This window comes from Squalius cephalus (genome assembly GCF_949319135.1).
Source record: "Squalius cephalus genome assembly, chromosome: 4".
Taxonomy (NCBI): Eukaryota; Metazoa; Chordata; class Actinopteri; order Cypriniformes; family Leuciscidae; genus Squalius; species Squalius cephalus.
The window spans coordinates 16,198,223-16,214,817 of record NC_137125.1 but is presented as its reverse complement, the minus strand read 5'-3'; the positions used below and the strand labels follow the sequence as shown (position 1 = coordinate 16,214,817).

Here is a 16,595-nt window from a genome sequence, read left to right as displayed (position 1 = left end):
AATTTTTTATTTCAACCTGCCATATTTCATGCTTTCAAAAGAGGTATAAAAGACCCCCCTTTTAAAAACTTAATTCGAACATAAGCATTTTGCTGAAAGATGGAGGCATGCCTGAGAAATAAATATACTAATTTGGTCATAACAGCACTGCCTGTTGAATTTATAAGGGCTTTAATAAAGAGGTCTGGACGCTTCAGTGCTCTGTCACGTCCGTAACGTTTTAAAGATTAAGTTTATATAATATAACAATTATAAATGCAAATAACTTGAAACTTTATATGCAAAGCTAAACTATGTTTATGCTTACTAGGATCGACATTTCATTCCACTACTTTGCTCTGAACCACCATAATAATGCGTTACGGACGTGACCGTTACGGACGCTTCACATCAAATCATATGCAATTGTGATCGGTTTCAGGCTTACCATATATTCAGTGCGTATCCAATAATCGCAATAATATTTGTGCTTTGTTAGTTTTAATATGAAAAAATGTCTCAACTTTCAAATTCAGTCTATTTTATAACAAAATGTAAACAATAGAGACCGCTCTTTAATACGGCGTGGTATATTTCTGTATATAGCGCCTCAGTGCGTGGCGGATAAAGCGCACATGAACGGATCTTCTCTTCCTCTGCCAGTTACAGGACGAAATATGAATATCAGAAGGTAGTATATGATACAGTACAACTTAAAGAAGAGCATGTGTCTTATAGCCATAGGACACTTCCTTCGGGATGTCGTGTTTTTCCCTCTTGGTTAAAACATGAATATTCATCATAATCCCACGATCAAGCTGACAAAATAACAGTGATATTGCAATCATTTTGACTCACGACTTAAAAGTAGTTTAAAAGTAGACATTTCAGACGTCCTATAGATATATTTCTCAGGTATGTGAGGCAAGTAGCCTACATTATCCGCGGAGTTTCGGTTCATTTATGAGGCGCGCTCCACTTCACGCGACGGCGCCTCCGTGTCCTGATTATATTGTCTGCTATAGCCTATTTTCTTCTTATTTAAAAAAATCCAGGCAATTGGTTGATGAAACATTGATTAAAATTAAGATACAATTTATACAAAACGAAATTCACATTAAAGAAAAGCTTTCTACAAAAAAAATAAATAAATAAATAAATAAAATAAAGAATTGGTCAAAATTATGTCTGCCCGCTGATATACTGTATCCGATATATTTGCATCTTATGATCTTACTCATGCTGTTATCCTTTCATATAATCAACATATGAAATAAAAAATACAATTATTTTATTTAAACATTAATATGAGACTAAATGCCTACTCAAATGTAATGTTGGAGCGGGATTTGAGTGAACGCCGTCTTACCGGTGAGCATGTTGGGGGAGAGGTACGATTTTCGAACAAACATCGAATATTATTTTTGCTTATAATACCAATCCTTAATATTTGGTGTTTTAAATGCCTGTTTGAGGTCTCTGTGAACGTTTTAAAGCAGTATTTTAGTGCCGCTTTCAGAGCGGTCACGTCCGTAACGGAGAACTGTCACGTCCGTAACATTGTTTTTTCCTCATAAATGCGAAAACGAAAAATAACATAAAATGATTATTTTATGTTCTGTGGAGAGCCAACCCTTCTTCATTCGGTGGTTACTATTACTTTTGGTTTGCGCAGTGAAATTCACAGAATTACTAAAAAATATTTTGGCAACAAAAAGTTAGAGATTTTTTTGGTCACGTCCGTAACGCATGTGTATTTCCCTCATATTAAATATAAAACGCATGCGTAGACTGATATTTTTCTAATGTCTGGGCTCCTTTATTAAGGGAGTATGGGTATATAAACAGACGTTAACAATGTATTGGTATTAAATGCATTTTCGGAGAATTTATATTTCAAGTTTTGACTGCAAATGTCACGTCCATAACGCTGGAATTGCCCTTATAATGAACTAATAATTTACAAAACATTTATAAAAGATTAGCAAGTGATATACTAACATTTTATGTATGTTTTGTAAATTCCGTTACAAGTCATTTACAAGTGATTAATAAATGATTAACTAATTATTTATGAAATATGACTATTTGTCTGAAGTTTAAAATCATTAGTTACCCGTAAGCCAATCACATAACGTTTGGTTATGGCGTGTGTTATGCTTGTGCGCATGCTCAGCCGCATCTAACTTCCACTGTAAACACATGTATGATGCGAAAACAAAACCATCGAGCGAAATACCGGAGTGAACATGGCTGTGAACGACTTTTGCAGATTATGTGAAGTAAATCTATGCATCCACGGTACAATCAGCGTCTACGTCACGGCTCTCAGCCCGCCCTCTGTTCGTTGTTTGGCCGGCTGTTTTCAGGCTGGAGGAAAACGGGGAAAACGGTCGCTATCTCAGACTGAGTACAGAAGCGAAATGAAATTGAGCGGAAGTACGAAGTCTGACGTAGTCAGGCTAGGAATAAAAAAAGGAGTGAATGAATTTTTGCTAAGATGCCTTTAAACACCATGTGAAAGGGAATTTTGCATAATAGTTCCTCTTTAATGATTCATGATTTGTTTCTGAAATCGTTCAATGTTCAGATGTTTTATTTCAGGGGTGTCAAACTCAGGGTACGTTTACACAACAACGATATAATTAAATCGAAGAAGTTTTCCTGAGTTTTCCACGTAAGGACGACACCATTGTTAAAACGATCCCCATTCTCATGGATCTGCGCAAAAGACTAAAAACGCTGCATTCTGCTGCTAGGCTGTACGGCAGAACACGTAATACGCATGTGCAGGTCGCATCGTCTTCAGAGATTCACGTTTTTGTTGTTTTCAAAAGTTTGCGTTTTCATGCACCCAAAATGCTGTTGTCGTGTAAACCAACAATTAAACGCATAAAAAGTTTTATGTTTTTAGTTAAAAACGGTGTAGTGTAAACAAGCCCTGAGTTATTGGAGAGTCACAGCCCTGCAGAGTTTAGCTTCAACCCTAATAAACCCTAATTCAACCCAATAAAGCCCTGTTTTATTGCTGCCTTCGCGTGCTAACGGAATTATCATAAATACTAGTTTCTCAGTTAAAAAATTGGATATGAATGCCCTCTCATGTCAAAATTTGAATGTGATGAGCTCATAATCACGACTTTAGAAGTGGGAAGTAGGAAATTTCTGATAGCACATGAAGGCAGCATAATTCAAGACATTTGTCAATTTTTTTTCATCAATGTTTCAGCAACGATTAGCAGTGCGGTCTCTGTGGAGTGTCTGCTATTGAAGCCAGTCTAGTTGTCAAGTAGGCTATTCTGTCAGAGAAAAACAGTGCTGATTGAACACAAATCTTTTTGACATAAAATGAAGAAGAAAGACTGGTCTGTAGTAATCGACTGCAGTAGGATTGAGTGTTGTTTTTTTGAGCGGTGGGTTTACCCAAACCTGCTTTAATGCAGGCTGTGTTGATGATGTGAGTCAGAGCAGGTAGAGATGTTGGTGAGATCTCCTGTGGAAGGTGGGAGGGGATTGGGGTCTAAGGGACAGGTTGTTTTATAGCCGGTACTGAAAACTTTGGAGACCTGTTATTTAGTTGTCTGAGTATACTGTAGAAAAGACAATGTTTTATTAAGATGAAAAAGTGTTTTGAATTTTTTTTGTAAAATAAAAGTCAGAAATTAAATGGGATCCTTTATTGTATATTTACTGCACTTACCCTGTAACTACACAGATCATGGGGGTAACAAGCTCCACTTTAATTTACAGCCCGCAGGAGTTACACTTACCCTGTAACTACACAGAACAAGGGGGTAACAAGCGCCACTTTAATTGACAGCCCGCAGGAGTTACACTTACCCTGTAACTACACAGAACAAGGGGGTAACAAGCGCCACTTTAATTGACAGCCCGCAGGAGTTACACTTACCCTGTAACTACACAGAACAAGGGGGTAACAAGCGTCACTTTAATTTACAGCCCGCAGGAGTTACACTTACCCTGTAACTACACAGAACAAGGGGGTAACAAGCGCCACTTTAATTGACAGCCCGCAGGAGTTACACTTACCCTGTAACTACACAGAACAAGGGGGTAACAAGCGTCACTTTAATTTACAGCCCGCAGGAGTTACACTTACCCTGTAAATACACAGTTGAAACGGGTAACAAACACTACTTACTATGTAACAATACGAAACAACACTATTTGCACAGTAATTACAGAGAAAGGTACTCTTATAAAAAAAAATTAAATTTTTTTTTAATTACACAGTATATTTGCCCTGACATTTAAGTGTCATTGCAATACAATGTGATGAGGTAAGTACATGGTACGTTCTAAATTAAAATCATAGCAGAAACTAATTTTTTTGGCTTAACGTTAAGTAGTTTAGTAAGAAAAGCCAATAAATAGCATTGCCAATGTTTTTCGAAATCAGCTGTTTATAAAATTGTTTCAGATTCAATTTTTATCATACTGTGCTTACATACAGCCATATATATATATATATATATATATTTATATATGGCTGTATGGTTTGTAAAGTTGTGGGTTGTAAAGTTTAATTTACAACCCACAGATGTCAAAATTACCCTGTAACTACATTGCACAAGAACATATTTTGCCAGAAATGTAGACAGTAGTACAACAGACGTACAATTTTTGCCTGGAATATATTAACAGAATAGGTACCTGTTATTTTTTAAATAATTACATTATAAATAATTTGCTTGTATATCTGCTTGTTACCCCTTTATTACCCAAAACTTAACATATTGTTCCCTTATACCTACACGGAAGTACACTATAATTACAGAAACGTACACTGTAATTTCGGTTTACTTACGCAGCTGTTTGCGGGTCGTAATATAAAGTGTTACCAAAAAAATGTAAAAACTGTGAAATGTGATTCCATTTAGAGCACTAGTAATCCGGATTTGGTAATATGAAAAAGTGTGTATCTCGATCAGGGTGATCCAGTCCAATTTTGCTTTGAAGTTTTTGAACAACTGGGCCCAGAAGAATCTGGTGTATCTTCAGCAGGATTCTTTATTGAGAAGATGCTGTGTGGTGCTGTAGTCATCAAAGTCTGATGTACTTTGATCGGAGTGAAGTTGTTTTTCAGTCTTTTTCAGTTTAGGGGTAAAAAGAAGGCGCTCCTCAAGTATTTCAAAGGACATTGTTATGTACATGATATCAATGTCCCCCCATAAGTCTCTAGGTCCTATGCACTCTTTCCCCTTTTTCCGCAGGTGTGACGGCCCTGGGTATAGGATCTAGTTGTATGTTAGTTTTGACTCTTTACATGTTTAAATGTTTTGTTGTCTGTTGCTTTGTGCCATTAAACTGGTGTTTATTTGCATCGTCTCTTTTTGCCTTAGACCTGATGGTGCTGAAAGAGGAGACTGAAGTACTGAATGAAATTGATGAGAAAGATCAATATGAGAATCATCATGATTTCATGACTGAAGAAAAAGCTTGCTCACAAGCTGAAAAGACTTCCTCACGAAATATGACTCAAAAGACAGGAACTAGAAGTAATTTCACCTGCCAACAGTGTGGAAACAGATTCACTCTAAAAGGAAGCCTTAACAGGCACATGAGGATTCACACTGGAGAGAAACCTTACAAATGTCCTCAATGTGGAAGGAGTTTCAATCAACATGGAAACCTAAATGTCCACATGATCATTCACACTAGAGGGAAGCCTTACACCTGCCAACAGTGTGGAAAGAGTTTCGATCAACATGAAAAATTTAAAGTCCACATGAAAATTCACACTGGAGAGAAGCGCCGTACCTGCCAACAGTGTGGAAAGATTTTTGCTGAAAAAGTAAGCCTTAACAGACACATGAGAATTCACACTGGAGAGAAGCCTTTCACATGTCAACAGTGTGGAAAGAGTTTCACTCAAATTGGAAATCTTAAAGTTCATCTTAAAGTTCACACTGGAGAGCAACCTTACATCTGCCAACAGTGTGGTAGAAGTTTCAACCGAAAAGCAAACCTTAATGACCACATGAGAATTCACACTCAAGAAAGACTGTTCACCTGCCAACAGTGTGGAAAAAATTTCAGCCGAAAAGGAATCCTTAACCGGCACATGAGAACTCACACTGGAGAGAAGCTGTGTACATGTGGTCATTGTGGAAGAATTTTTGGGTGTAAAGTAGCTCTTGAGTACCATATGAGTTCTCACTTATGAGTGAACTGTTTTTGTATGTCATCAGTGTGATCAGTGTGAACGTTTGATCAACGTTGTCAGGTCGTGTTTGTAAATGAGAAGTGGTTCTCAAACAGTTTACCTGGATAAATAAAGGTTAAAAAAATAAAACAAAAGGTGTGGAATGAGTTTTACAGACAGGAAACTCCTTATGTTTGAGAGACTGTATAATGTGCTGATTTTTGTTTTGGTACTATATCACCTTAGAGGGCCGAATTCCCAATTAATGTCCAGAGAAGTAAATAACCCAAATTTTGTGACCACCACAACGTTGCCCAACATCAAATGGCAAACATAGTTAAAGCGTGCTTAACGTTGTGCTCATTGTGCTTAACGGACCATTTGCATTTATGAATTTGGACCAGTGTCAGTGGCAGCCATCTTGATCAAGCGACACTGTTACAGTACACAGCGCTAAGATATCCAGTAAAGAAAGCATTTGAATTTGCCACAGAAGCAATAACAAAGCTGCGAGATTTAGAAGCATTACAATTTCTCCGTTATTAACCGTAGATCTTTATTAGATCAAACAGCGCTGACTATAAACGAGGAGAAACATTGTGCCGTGAATTAATTAGTTATAGGCTTTAAGTCAACAAATCAGAAACATTCATCATGGATTTAATGTAGTAACACTAACTGTAACCATGGAAGTTTGGCAGGAATAGTAAAATGCTTTCAAGTATGTCAAAAATCTTATTCCAGCACTTCAAAACTCAAATATCATTATTAAATGTTATTTTTAATGTGATGACAAAAACATTATTTGTTCATCCTTTAATTACCCCCATTTAAGATGTAGTTAAACTGACACTCATTTAAAAAATACAAAAGACATTAAATTACCTGTAACTAGTAGGTGGCTGCCATTTCCACTCCCAAATATTTATTTTTTAATCTTTTTGCTTTTGAATTATTATTTTGACGTTATGAATAAAATTGCTGCCCTCAAATGTTAATCTGGAGCCTTGCAAATTTAAAATAAAACTGAAATAAATAAATAATTTATAACTACTACAATATTATATATATTTTTTTATATATATATATATATAAGAAGCTGCTTTTTTATGCTGCTAAGAAGACACCCAGCAGGGATACCATGGTTATATATATATATATATAACCATGGTATCCCTGCTGGGTGTTTAACTTTTGTTTAATGGTGATTTGCATGGCTTGTTTATGTATATATATACCTGTGTATATATATATATATATATATATATATATATATATATATATATATATATATATATATATATATATATATATATATATATATACAGGTATATATATACATAAACAAGCCATGCAAATCACCATTAAACAAGCCATGCAAATCACCATTAAACAAAAGTAAAAGAACAAAAAAGAAGAAAGCATTTCAATGCGTGTTGTGTTGTCAAACATCATTAACTGTTTTAAGTATATTTTCATTACAATAAACTGCAATAATTATGTTGTAACTGCTGTAATAATAATTATATTATTATATCTGCTAAGTGTTTTCTTCAACAGAGACCAAATTTAGACCTTAATACTAAATTATTCAGGAATAACAGCTATTCAGTTCGGATTTTACATTTTCAAGTCAATTTTCAAACACTATTTCACAATCATATTTATTGTGTGTTTGCCACTTTATAAATTAATCTTAAATACTTTCAGGAAAATACATTGATGCAAAACAACACAATATGAAGAAATAACTCGCTATTTGTGTATCACTTATAAACAGGGCATTTATTGAGCTGGCAGATTTTAATAGTGCAGAGTTTTCTGTGGAGCAGGGAGTGTGAATTGTGTCTGTTCACTCATTAGTGAGCGATTTCAATCACTACATAGGCAGAAACTCACACAGATGACCGATGACATTGAAGACTCAACTTACTTTTGATTTCATTAATAACCTGTGAAATATAACATTTTTAATTGGACTGAACCATTAAGTGATAATACCACAAGAATTGTTGGTACAGAATGAATTACAGTTATACTTAAAAATTGTATTGCTTCTTTTACTTCTTTTTATTACTTCTTTTACTTTTCTGATTCGTTAAAGATAACTTTTTACAACTTCTATACCAATTTTTAGACTCAAATGAACTTTATATGTCCACATTTTTAATATTGGTAAAAACAGAGAGACTATTTCAATTTGGACACATATGAACTCTGCTATGAACTCATACACCCCTTTTAACAAGTTTGTTTGTATCACCTTTGTCACTATTTACATTTTTAATATAGGGATTATCTGGTAAAAAATAGTTAGATAGTACATTTCTATGCACTTCGGAGATTGTAGACAGCAGCGTGTGAACAAGACTTTTATTTTGGTCTGGATGCATGACGTCATAAGGCTGCGGCGCGCTCCTGCATCTGTTGTGATTCGGCTGAATAAAGGTAAGTTTTAAAAATGTAAACTGTTTAAAAAGATAGAAACAGATCAATGTTTTTGTTGTTTTACAAGTGATGTGTAATTATATGTGCTATTGTATACCATTGTAAGTGCATTATCTAACTTTAATGAAGAATTTTTGTGAGTAAAGCGCATTCACACATGAGAAACAGTAAACTTGCGTCTCATTTCGCTCCCTCTATCGTGAATCAGTTTATCATAAACACGAATTCAGTCAGTGGTAAATATTGATGGAGAAACCGAGCTTTTCGACACTCCGAGTCATTTGAATCAAATACTTTACAAAATGATTCAGTGATTCGAATCGTTTGAGTCACGACACGGGCTGCTCAAGCAGAGTAAGTGAACGAGAACAACAGACACTAACATGTGTAATGACAGCTTTTACAAACCAACTGTTAATGTTTTCATGAACGTGTAATCATTTAAATATAATCTATAATTCATTATAGCCTACCAAATATAGATCATAAAGCCTAAATATGAAGTGTCTGTATATTTTTTTATTAATTTGCAGCTAGTTTTGAATGTTAATCAGATGATTTAAGTCTATTAACTCTCTCTCTGACTGACTCTCTTACCAGTGAACTGAAGTACTGAACTAGAGCTGATTGAGACACAATCAGAGATTTAGTGAGGATTTATTTTTCTTTCTGTTAATTATTCTCATCTTAAACAGGACAAACCACACAGGAAGAAGCGACTGAGATCCACGTATTATATTATAAAGATGGCGTTTATTAAAGAGGAGATTGAAAACATAAAGATGGAGTTTATTAAAGAGGAGAATGAAGACGTGAAGATTGAAACAACATTCAGAGTCAAACATGAAGAAACTGAGGAACAAACAGGTTAGTTTTATTCTCAAAGCTGAATTCAGTCATTTGATCCTTGTTAAAATTTGGAGAATATACAAAAGTATAAAAAACAGAAGTAGCCTAAACAAAATAATAATTCTGTGTAATAAACCCAATGTCTACTTCTGAATAGAGAACAATGAAAAAGTATTTTTAATATTCATCCTCAAATGTGCTCTACTAACATTTTAACAAAAAAACTTAAACATAAATAGTAGTAAATGAAGCATTAAATAAAAATATAATGGAGTGGATCATTTGAGCCTTCAGAGATGTTTAAAGGACAAGTTAGGTATTTTACACTTAAAGCCCTGTTTACAGATCGTTTCTGATGAAATAGAACTGTTAAGATTGAAATTTGGACACATGCTGCTGGCCCGAGAATTTTAGGTTTCTTTCGCTTTCTTTTCTTTCTTTCTTTGGTCCGGACCAAATGCAATGTTGATTTTTTTTGTTTGGTACGGTTCGCTTTCACACTACTCTTTTTGCAAGTGAACCAAAATTTGTAAACAAAACCACACCTGTGCTAAGGTCATCCATTCATTGGACAGGAATTCTCAAGCAGGGAAAAGCAGGAAGTGCAAAAACAGGCTCAGCATGGAGATATTTCGTAATGCAATATTTGTTCTTTTATTTGGTGTTGTTCTCTACAAACGCAATATGAAGAAACTAATGAGCATCATATGATACAATGTCATCTATACGATGTTGTAATTAGGATTTTGAGAAGACGACGATGTGCTGCAAGACAGTTCCGGTGGAGAGAACATGATTTTAAACCATTTAAGCGCGGTAAGACAAAAGAGAACGCTCTGTCTGTGAATGTCCTGATGCACACACGACGAGCAGAAAGACGCGCAACAGTATCAGGTGCACAGACAGCGCGCCAGAATTGCTGTATTCACACCTGCCCAAAAGATCCACACCAAGGGGGGAAACGAACTTGAGTTCGATTCAATCGAACCAAACAAGGCCGGTGTGAATACACCCTCAGTCTCTCTACACTAGGGATGGCGAAAACTAAAAAAATTCTTGACCGACCACCGAGCCTCATTAACCGGTTGAAACCGGTTAACCGATTAGTTTAAAATATGCTACTACGCTATTTGAAATAACAGCTATTTCGAGCCGCGCCTGCAATTTCACAACTCTGTCGCATCTCTCTGCCGCTCTGCCTCCCGCTCAAACACACACACACACACACACTGCCCCGGCACCGCCCTTCAACTCACGTAACTTTTTTAAAATCCCCTACAGCGCGAAACACGAGTCCCGCAAACACGGCGCCGAGGAGCTTGTATGTAATCGGAGGACAAATGGCTCCTTGGTTTTGAAATGGTTTGGGTACAAGGTGATCACGTTGAAAATAAAGGCGTATTTAAGAAAATGACAGCTCCGAAGAGATGCCGCTTTAGTTTAAGGTAGTGCTAACAATAATAAAGAAAGATGATGATCATCATCACCTTACATCATAGATGATGTGCTACTACTGTATTTAAGCACTGTATCACTAAGTTGCAACTTACATCTGTGTCATTCTTTTTGGTGAAATGGTCCCACACACACTACTTTTCTTTGCACGCTTCATCCTGTCGTCTGCCCTCACTTCACACAAAAAGATCTTGGAATTTGATGGCTAACTGTAGTAGCGTTTAGTCCACTGTCTATAATAGCCTAATTTAAAGATCACTTTTCTTTTTTTTAACCGACTACCGACAACTTTGATCGGTTAACGTTGATACGGTCAACCATCGGTCAAACGGTCATCGGTTAACATCCCTAGTTCTTGCTTGTTTTTTTTTTTCTGTCAAAATGTCAGAAAGCATTTTGTATTATCTATCAGTGTTTTTAAAACTCGTTAAATGACGGATGTTTTACTGTTAACACAGCCCTCATTATATGACGGATTCGTCTAACTGTCGTGGATATTTTTCTCTCAAACCTAATTACCTGGCTCTATCTTTTGGGTCTCGTTCCTGACGTCCCCACTCTATAGATCACCTGCTATTCTGACTCGTTTTCCCTAAACCTAACTATCTGGGGCGTCTGCACTCGACACCCACCTGATCTTAATATCTCGGGCGTCTACACTCGACACCAATACCTTTATACTCTAGCTCTTGCGTCTTCAGTCGACAACTGGCCGAGTTCTAACTAACTTGCTTCCCTAAACTAGCTTCCTGCGCAGGAATAAATTGACAAACAGATCTGCAAATGTCCTTTAAATGCTTTAATCACGGCCAGGAGATCTTCCCGAGCAGTTCTCAGGGAATCTCTCCCAAGAAGCAAGGCCGGAGGATCACAGACAAATTCCATTGAGAATCCCACCGAAAAACACAGATACAACAGTTTTTATAGAATCGAGAAAACAAATAAGACTAACATGTCACCTTCAATATGATTGGTTCAAAAGCCCCAACCTTTTCCCTCTGTCACTGGCATAAGCAAACTCTGATTTGTTTCTAGTTTCAGTTCCCCTTTCTGTATTAATACCCATAGACACATACACTCAAAGTCACAAGTTTTTCCCCAAAGAGTTTGGAAACATTAAAAGCATATGAATGTTATTCCTGCAAGAAAAACAAATGTTAGTTAATTTTAAAGTTGATTAATTCAAATCCACCACATAACTTATACTTGATATTATTTTTAGAATAATTGTTTCGTTATGCTATTATTGGACTCCTGTCTATTCATTGTCAACTGTTTTCTATAAATATGTTTGTATTGGCTAACATTTATTCACGTTATTCACATAACATTTATGCTATTGCTCCGACATAACAGCTCACTTTCAGCAGTTATCTATGGGTCGTAACATTTCTTAAAGATGTTTGCTCGTTCTAAATCAGAAACAGATAAATTAGCAGAGTGAGAGTAGCCTACATTTATTTGAATGCATTAATGAGAGAGCGATTGTGTGTGTGAATTAGTCATGCTGTCTCGTATCTCTATTAATCATGTAGCTGTGGGTTGTTACTTTAGTAGAAAATGACGGAATCTGAAACAAAAATCCAGAAAATCACATTGTATGATTTTTAAGTAATTATTATTAATCTTTAAGCAATCTTTATTATGCCTGTGTAAAGTGAGGTCACAGTATACAGCTTCAGCACCCCTGCTGTTTAAAACGTGTATCGCGATTAGTTTAACATTTTGAATCATCACATATTTGTATCAATATTCAACCGGCTGCGAATTAATCGTTACATCCCTAGATGTCAGCATAACAGTGATAGGAAAAACCATGTTTGACTGTGTCAAACGCAACAGACAGTTCCAGCAAGATGAGAACTGAGGATTTGGAAGCTGCTCTTGTAGGTCTCAGAGCTTTAATAATCGAGAGCAGGGCAGTATCAGCGTCCGCTTTTGAAACCAGACTGGTTGTTGTCCAGGAGGTTGTCCTGTGTAAAAAAGGCAAAGACTTGGTTGAAAACAACTTGTTCAAGGTTGAAAACAACTTGTTCAAGTGTTTTAGCAAAAGATGGAAGAAGGGATAAGGGTCTGTAATTTTCCAGATGTGCTGGATGTAGAGTGGGTTTCTTAAGCCCTATTCGCACGGGATTAGTATTATCTGGGGACCTCGTGTGATTTAGAAATTACCCCCCCACGTCTGAATTTCGTGTGGCGCATTCGCACGGGATAACCGAAGCCTGTGATTTTACTCGAATTTACTGACTTATCTCCCGGATATGATGTCAATAGGCTATTGCTTGGAAATGACTTGTCGTTATTATAGGTCTAGCTGTATGATATATCATAAACAGAAGAATGTTCCTCACCGCATGCTGCTATATATGCAGTGGCGTAACTTTGTTTTAAAAAGTGGGTGTGGGACGGGTTTTAACGGGGGAGGGGGGGATTTATGAATGCTAAATCATAAATCGATGTAGGCTTATGTACAATAACATTACGATGTCCAGCAATCGATTTAAATAGTGCATTGGGTTTAATTTGTCGTTTAATGAGGTTTGATAAATGTTGTTTATGGTGAGAATTTTCACGTGAATAAATTCATAAATCCATTAAATAAAGTGTATATTAAAATGGTCTAGTGTATATTAAAATGGTTTTTTTATCAAAACCGATTATGTTTATCAGTGGTTGTATATCAGGCAAGCATACGTTTGTATGCATTTTGTTTTGTAATTTCACCGGAACGAATAGAGAGTCTCCACAACGGATTGAAGCGCGCCTCCGAGTGAAGACTGTGCGCGAGCCACAAGAGAATACAGTATCCGCGCCACTGATCGCAGCGGCAACGAGCACTTTGATCACTTGATTTCAAAAACAACACATTTCAGTGCTAGATCGCCTCTTACAAACGAACTAAATGAATGCACTGCTAGTTAACTGGAGATGTTTTATTTATTTGTATTGGTACATTCGTGCCGCGAGATGTTTCAAAAGTGGTGGGGACATGTCCCACCCGCAAATTACGCCTATGTATATATGTCATTCATTCATCTCCATCTAATCATGGTTTTCAGCTTTCTCTTTCTGCTAATTGTATAGTTGTATCGTATCATGGTGTATAGATATGACCCAGCACCCAAAATACTATCAGAACACTCCAACACAGCCTCCATTCTTCATGAAAGATGGATAAAAAAGCGCACAGGAAACAAAAACCTTGAAAAAATTATATACACCCTGTTAAATCACAGAGATGCCGATTCGCACGGGACTAATATTATCACAGGACCTCGGTGTTCGCCGAAATATGGTAGGTCATTTGCGGGGGAATTTTTACTTTACAAATTACAGACATGGCCGATTCGCACGGGATTAAGATCACAGACAACCTCCGCAATTATTACAAATTACTAGAGGTCGCCAGGTAATACTAATCCCGTGCGAATAGGGCTTTAGTAAGTCTCCAAACTCATCCTTTCTAATCACCCTACTACCTGTCTGCGTGATCCTATGCCCACTCATCTACTTCCAAGTAATTTCTTCCTCATTTGTACCCGCACAAGTAGATGAGTGCGAATAGGATCAAACAGACAGGTTGGAGGGTGATTGGAAAGGGTGAGTTTGGAGACTTCTAGAATGTGTGTGTTAGCTGTTAAGATGTGCGTGTCAGTTTGTGGTGTAGAAAATTGGCCATTAACCCTTTAGAACCTGAAGCAAAACTAGGTGTTTTTCACATTAAAAATCAGTTTCATTAAAAATCATCCCAATCCCCTCTTCTGCTGTCTAACACTTCTTTTGCCATGTATTTGTTTGTTTCTTTTATCATTTTATGCAATCCAAAACACTCTAACCTGCCGCACTTCATATCTCTCTGTTCAAATCCTTCCTTCCCACGCTGCTGTCATTTGCAGATGGAAAGCATGAAATTACCGTAATAAGCCGTATACTGCCGAAAAGCGCATGTTGTCTACTGTCAGGGGCAATTTGGTTTGGAATGGTTTTGATAGTGCCAACGGTTGAAGAGTTACAGTCAAATTAATACAGTTTGCTGGCAATTTATTAGGAATGTTGCAAAAAAAAAAAGGATTTGGAAGCACATAATTAAAACAGGTAACGGACAGATAAATGAGAACAAGTTGTGTATGAGCGGCATGAGTGTGGCGTTTCTGTTGCGTGGCGGCTGCGTGGTGTTTTCTATGTCTTTGCACACCAGAAATGTGTCTGATGCAGCGCTGCTGCTGCTAGGTGACATATGATAAGCCTCATTGGTGAGACTTTCAAACATCAAAATGTCATTTATTAATATGTATTTGTGTTAAAATGACATCGCTTCAACACGCTTGCGTGTCGTGTGAAAAATAGGCGTCGGTTCTATTTCAAGCATGTACGCAGGCAGTGTGCAAGCTCTAACCTTTTAACATGGAAGCCGAAATAAAAACAGACAAGCCACGCAGCTGAGACGTTCACGCCACGCGCGTAGCCAGTGTGTTGCCGGCCTAAGAAGCGAAGACCAGGGCCCAAATGTTCAAAAGTAATATAGTAGTATTATGCATATTTATATTTTGCAATTGATTTGTTTACAGTGATATAGTAGATAAAGTACACAAACATTAGGCTACCCATTAAGCCTTACAGTACAGTAAAGTAGAAAAAAAAAATTAATAAAAATTAATCCCTCAAACAGCTGTTAACCTTTTGAGCTGTACAGTCCCACATATGGGATTTAGAATGTGCAGTGACGTCCCATAACGGCCAAATTCAAGCTGGGCTTTTTGCGCGTTGGCTTGCGGTTAGCCAGAGACGGACGCGCTCAGCACTTTTCAGTGTTTTCAAGCACATACTGTTTATTTTAGGTTTCAGACATTTAAATACACAAGCACTAGTAAAACAATACATTTGGAGTTTGTAAAATACACACTGAATGTCTATGGAAGCAGCAATAACAATATATTCAAATATAATTTGCCGACGTGTTTTATCAGACACATATAAAGTGTAAGTAAATATAAGGTTTACTCTATTCTTCTGACAGTTCACAAGCTGCTTACATACATGTTTTTCGGGAGAAACTAATGAATTCAGCTCTCTAGGACCTATAGAATTTCAAAAATGTATCTCGGTCTTGGAAGGTTGCAGCGACACAAACAAGGTGTCATTGGTAAGCACTCACAGAGACCTATCCAATGACACTTTCCTAGACTAGAGATAATTTTTGGATACAAAAACATATTAGGTCCCATAGCTCTGCCCCAAAGCTCAGAATGACATGCATCTGGGGCCTCATTTATAACGTTGCGTACGCACAAAAGAAGGCGTACGCCGCTCTCTACGCAATAATTTGTATTTATAAAAAGCAAACTTGACAGGAAAATGTGTGGTCCTTCACACAAACTATGACCCAGGCGTACGCACAAAAACGGGTGAAATGAGAAATGGCGACACCGTCGGCAAATGGAAGAAACACGTGAAAGTGTGTGCATCTGGCGCGTCAGTGTCCCTCTCCGCCTCAGTCACCACTCCACTTAATAGGGATTCCCCAATAATTGCCGCCAGTCTCTCATAAAGAGGGGTCAGCTCCGGTGTCCCCTTTCCCCCACCCGTGGCAGACACACTCTGGCGATGGAGCACTTTTTTGCATCGACTTTGATGTCCGACCATTTCTTTTTTATTTCGGCCACGGTCCGAGGTTGTGAGGCTGCAGCATTAACGGCGT

The 16,595-nt window shown here is 37.1% G+C and overlaps 4 protein-coding genes across 5 annotated transcripts in view; 3 read left to right on the top strand and 1 right to left on the bottom strand.

The window, feature by feature from the left end:
- LOC307157330 (uncharacterized protein) overlaps positions 1 to 6,283 on the top strand; it is a 599,307-nt gene extending 593,024 nt beyond the window's left edge. Inside the window, exon 3 of the mRNA XM_079869209.1 lies at positions 5,343 to 6,283. Coding sequence (XP_079725335.1) covers positions 5,343 to 6,166 — 824 coding nt within the window. The 3' untranslated portion in view covers positions 6,167 to 6,283. The remainder of the gene's footprint in view (positions 1 to 5,342) is intronic.
- The window catches only part of LOC307157334 (uncharacterized protein), a 180,643-nt gene that overhangs the window by 78,615 nt on the left and 85,433 nt on the right, over positions 1 to 16,595 (bottom strand). The gene's annotated exons all lie outside the window — the stretch shown is intronic.
- LOC307157394 (uncharacterized protein) overlaps positions 8,527 to 16,595 on the top strand; it is a 210,261-nt gene continuing 202,192 nt past the window's right edge. For both annotated transcript variants that reach the window (XM_079869315.1, XM_079869314.1), the window contains exon 1: positions 8,527 to 8,593. The gene's annotated coding sequence lies outside the window, so the exon portion shown is untranslated. The remainder of the gene's footprint in view (positions 8,594 to 16,595) is intronic.
- LOC307157371 (uncharacterized protein) overlaps positions 8,933 to 16,595 on the top strand; it is a 35,240-nt gene continuing 27,577 nt past the window's right edge. Inside the window, exons 1-2 of the mRNA XM_079869267.1 lie at positions 8,933 to 8,980; positions 9,289 to 9,460. Of these exons, the coding sequence (XP_079725393.1) occupies positions 9,340 to 9,460 (121 nt within the window). The 5' untranslated portion in view covers positions 8,933 to 8,980; positions 9,289 to 9,339. The remainder of the gene's footprint in view (positions 8,981 to 9,288; positions 9,461 to 16,595) is intronic.